This window comes from Cucumis melo, chromosome 2 (assembly GCF_025177605.1).
Source record: "Cucumis melo cultivar AY chromosome 2, USDA_Cmelo_AY_1.0, whole genome shotgun sequence".
Lineage (NCBI taxonomy): Eukaryota > Viridiplantae > Streptophyta > Magnoliopsida > Cucurbitales > Cucurbitaceae > Cucumis > Cucumis melo.
In genome coordinates this window covers 15,960,914-15,965,717 of record NC_066858.1, presented here as the reverse complement: position 1 = coordinate 15,965,717, position 4,804 = coordinate 15,960,914, and the positions used below count along the sequence as shown (strand labels likewise).

General features: G+C 31.7%; 1 protein-coding gene across 2 annotated transcripts; it reads right to left on the bottom strand.

Annotated features, from left to right (window-relative positions):
• Positions 1-511: 511 nt before the first annotated feature.
• Positions 512-4,474, bottom strand: LOC103502745 (BAG-associated GRAM protein 1-like). Of its 2 annotated transcripts, XM_017047806.2 has the most exons (7): positions 4,254-4,474; positions 3,908-3,974; positions 3,695-3,739; positions 2,637-2,697; positions 1,304-1,333; positions 1,114-1,213; positions 512-856 (listed from the first exon to the last, which is right to left on the bottom strand). In XM_017047806.2, exons 3-7 carry the CDS (start codon positions 3,721-3,723, stop codon positions 654-656), a joined length of 423 nt encoding a protein of 140 aa, XP_016903295.2. In that variant the 5' UTR covers positions 3,724-3,739; positions 3,908-3,974; positions 4,254-4,474; the 3' UTR covers positions 512-653. The 2 variants fall into 2 exon arrangements, with proteins under 2 accessions (XP_016903295.2, XP_016903298.2); XM_017047809.2 differs by lacking the exon at positions 1,304-1,333.
• Positions 4,475-4,804: the final 330 nt, after the last annotated feature.

Sequence of the window (4,804 nt, the reverse complement as noted above, 5' to 3'; positions counted from 1 at the left end):
ACCGTCAAGAATGCAATTGTTTATGACATTTTAAAACTGTCAAGCATTTTTCTATTTTTTTAAATTGTAATTCAATTACATTTGCTTCTGTATTATGCTCTCATTTGTTTTGTTTAGTGGTCCAACAATTGTTCCATAAATACATATATAAGCGACAATATTCATCAAATATAAAACCTTTCACCATATCATTTCCAAAACTTTGCAAATATTCCTATCATTTACAAAACCAATATACAATTCGATCATAGTTTCAAAATGGCTACAACAACAAAGTTTCAGAACAATTCAACTCTTATGAACGATTCACCTATCATCCATATGAACAATTCACCTATGAACAAATAACCTATCAACAAAGTTTCAAAATGACTAACACACAAAGTCTAAAAAATATACCAATCAACCTCCCTCCATATGAACAATTCAAAGAATCAGTCCCCTCCATATGAAAAGACCCTCCATGTTTGCTGTTTCTTCCCTCTTTCTTTCCTGCAGAATAGAACAACAGTTAACAAACAAAAACAAACCTCATAGAAAGTTGCAAAAATTTTCCATCATTTGAGTAAGGATCATAATACAGTATTAGAATTAGATCAACAAAGTAAATTTCCAAGTTTGAAGTCTTCCTAACAACAAATAAAAGGGCATTCTTATAACAAATAATAATAAATAAGTAAATAAATAAATAAAACACAAACAACAAGAAATATCAACGAAAAGAAAAACCTAAGGTCTGAATAACATGCCTTCTTCTCAGCTTCCAGCATTTCACGGAAGTTATTCACTGAGTGCTGTAAAGCTCTAACCATATGGTTCCTATTCCAAAATGATGCAAATTTATATCTGACCCTACCTGAAAATGGAATGAGAAAGTGAGGAAAGATAACGAAGTATCTAGGTGCATAATCAAGATTTACAAACGAAAAGACACATTTCATGTACTTCTAATAATATTTCCGCAGATCACAATCCAACCACCACCAGGAAGCTTACAAATTAGAAACAACAATTTCATCAAGGAAATTTGACAATGACAAGCTTGAAATATGTAATTTCAACTCATATTTTGTGACATAATGAGGTTTCTATCAAGTATACAAAGGTACTAACCATCAGGACTTCCCAATGGAGGTACACCATGCCCACCAACACCCATGCGAAGAATAATTGTTACAGCAGGATTGATAAATGCATGTTGAGTCCTTCGTATCTTCAATCAAAAGAGATTTTGTCATATACACAATAATTCTTATAAGAAAGCAGCAAAATTATTATGGAAAGAGAAGGAGACATAAAATACTTCACCAATATCTCCTAATGGGATAACCACCTATCAAGAAAAAAGAAAAAAAACATAATATGAAACAACAAATCTAATTTTTTAAAAACATGTTTGATTTAAGAGAACAAATTGCAACAAACACAAAAATTAATCATTAAGACATTCCTAATCTTCATTTTCTTAGAGAAGATGTTAGAGTGCAAGCAAATGTGCCAAGAAGAGACATACATACGACCATGATACAAGAATGATCTCTCAAGCGTACAAGAAAAACCATGCTCAATAATCTAAAGGAAAATTGTGTCTGTAAGGTACGCATAAGAAGTAACAGAAATTCTTCTTCTCACCTCCAAGAGTAACCTCCAAATCGTCAACCCAACTTCATGAATTCTCTTACCCTCCCATGGCTTGACTGTTCCACTCTCAAATTTCACAAATTCAAACTCAGAGCCTCGTCCCCTATTAGATATAGCACCCCATCCACTAATTCACAAGGATGAACAAACTAATTCTACCATTTACAAGTCTAATACTTCACATTTGCTAGACATCTAAAAATGAAAGTCCTTACATGTAGGAGTGGTACTAAGCCCTGCATGGAACTTTTAGGGAGTAGAGCACCTTGAGATATTTAAGTTAATACTTATTTAGATATTAAGTAAGTTTGCACATATTTAATTTATTTCAAACACATAAGTGTAATTAAATATTATTTATTTATAATTTGTTTAGAAATTCTATGTTAGTGCAACCAAGTTGTACCTTTGCATTATAAACAATGAGATAAATATCTTGATTAAGTGTGTTGTACATTTTAGATGAACGAACCATAATCGAAAACACACAAACATGAGAATGATTAACGTGAGATGATTAACAAGATTCAAAAAAGGGAAGAGCTTCAGAATAAAGATACAAAAACTCGTTTGTGCAAACAAACTTGCAATTTCATTAAAGTCCAATAAAGATGGATCAAAAGTAGAAATAAACTCATTATAACCCAAACAATGGCTATAAAAAGAAAACAACCATTCACCTATATCCCATCCACAAATAATCAATTGACATCGAATTATCTCAACTAAACCAAATAAAAAGAGAGTACCCAAAGGTTATAGACCAATATAAACTACTTTAACTAAGTTCGAAATAAACTAAACAAAACTCAAGCTGCATAAAACTCGACAAAAAAAAATGTATAAAAGTTTAAAGAACCACCACATACACGACAAATATAGCATGTTTAAGCAACAGTTCAGTTACACAGAGCACAAGCTATACAACAAGAATTACTCTAGTTTCGAATCAGTAGACATTGGAAGGAATGAAAAGAGATAGCAAATCCACATACCGGAATTAAGAAAGAATCAGTAGGCATTGGAAGCAATGAAGTAAAGATTGTTGTGAGAAATCTGAAATTTGAATGTATGAAAGCAGTAGGTTAACTCAAATTGGGCTTCTAAAGACAACACTATAAAATAAAAAGTTTTTGAATAAAGAGTAAAATATTGCCCATGGATATTAGCAAAAATAATAAAGTCTGTAGTTTCATAATTTTGTATCCTTAAAAATAAATATTCTTGACCGTTTTCCAAGATGTTTTGCAAGTTTGGGAACCTTTCTACATACTATGACTCTGTTTAACTTTATCTTCCAAATAGGCAACCTCATGTAATAAAAAAAATACTTGTATAATATGATTTAAAACCAACTAAAAGAAAGGAACTCATAACAACAAAAATCTCAAGTGTCTTGGAACCTTTTGTACTATAATTCAAAATCTAGTGAATTATAGTAGAAAAGGTTATACTAATTTATGAAAACTACTTTAAAATAAACAATCGTCAAAATAAAAGCTCATAAAAAATTTCTCATCAAAACTTTAAGATAAGAAAGTTATTTGCTATAGTAAGAAGTTATAAATATAACTACAAAACAAAGCTTAAGGTCAAATCTTATAAACATAACAACAATTAAAGCCATCAAATTAACAAAAGAAATTAAAGCCACCAAATAAACCAAACAAATTAAAGACTTCACTTAGATAACAATTAATCTTACTTAAGACAAGCTCTCAACCCTAGAAACTACGGGTGCTCTTGGAATGAGAAACAAACCATTAGCGAACACCATAATAAATACTCATAGAAATCATTCAATTACTTGAATTAAAAAGGGGATATGGTTTTGGATTAGGGGCACTTGCAGCTGTGATTATTTAAACAATATTTCATACCTCTCATGCTACAATACAAACCATGAAATTCGTCTTATCGCAACACCCCTTTCTAGGACCAAAAGAAATAAAACCCATGGATGTGGAAAGCACTAGACCCTTTAAATTCCTAGCTGAATACAAGGAACCATGGTTGCATAAAGGAATATTAGAAAGTATTGCAACATTATTACCTTGAGATGGCTGCATACCCACTTCCCATTTGCGAGAAGGAACTCCTTTTACATTATGAATATTATTAGAGAGAGAACCATAATGAGACGCAGTTGAATTGAAAGATTGAGAGAAATTTGAAATAGAAAAAGTAGGTATATGGGGAGGCCCCTTCTCCAACTCAAACAATTCATAAAAACTAACATGTCATTCAAATTGGGAAGAGAACAAACCTAGTTTTGTTTTCTTAGTAGTTGTTGAAGTACCTCGTGCATTTTGAGTTGGCCTAGAGAAAAACACCTAATAGTTTGGTACAGAAAACAATCAAATAAACAGGAAAAAATGGTGAGGATAGTTTAAATGATTGAAATAAAAAGCCACGAATCCCCATTATATATATTCAGATTAGATGTTCACTACTTTAAATCTAGAAGGAATTTAATTCATCTATTTATCCCAGAAAAGTGTCTAAATATGACATCTAAAATCACTTGAGAAGACAAAGCATAACATTTGAAGGTTACTGTAAAAAAAGAAAGAAAAACCATGATTACTCAAACAAGAAAATGTATAACTGACGTATGGCTGACTGGCGTTCGGTGAGCAGGGGAGCGACATTCGACGAGCAGGCGTTAGGTGTTCAAATGGTACTTAGCAGGTAGCAACAGCGACATTCGACGTTCGGCGTTCGGCGTCAGATGGTAGCAAGTTCGATGGTGTTTAGCGACATTCGGGATGGGTGAGTTGGAGAAGAAGGTATGGCATCGTGTGGGTTGTGAGAAAGGAAGAGGGAAATTGGGGTTGTGTGGAGGGAAAGGGAAAGAGTAAAAAGAAAAGGGGAAAATTAGGTTTATGTTTTAAAAATCTTAGGTTTTTATATTTTTAATTCTTTAGTAATTCTTGACATTTTTAAAACGTCAAGAAATGTCAAGAAATTTGAAAATGAATCCTCTCCGCCTTTTCATAAAAATTCTTGACGTTTTAAAATGTTAAGAATTTAAACGATATTACTTGACGTTTTTAAAATGTCAAGGATAAGTATATTTCATTTGACGTTTAAAAAACTTTAAGAATGTTGAATTCATAAAAATTCTTGACGTTTTAAAAACGTTAAAATTTTAATAGATAAT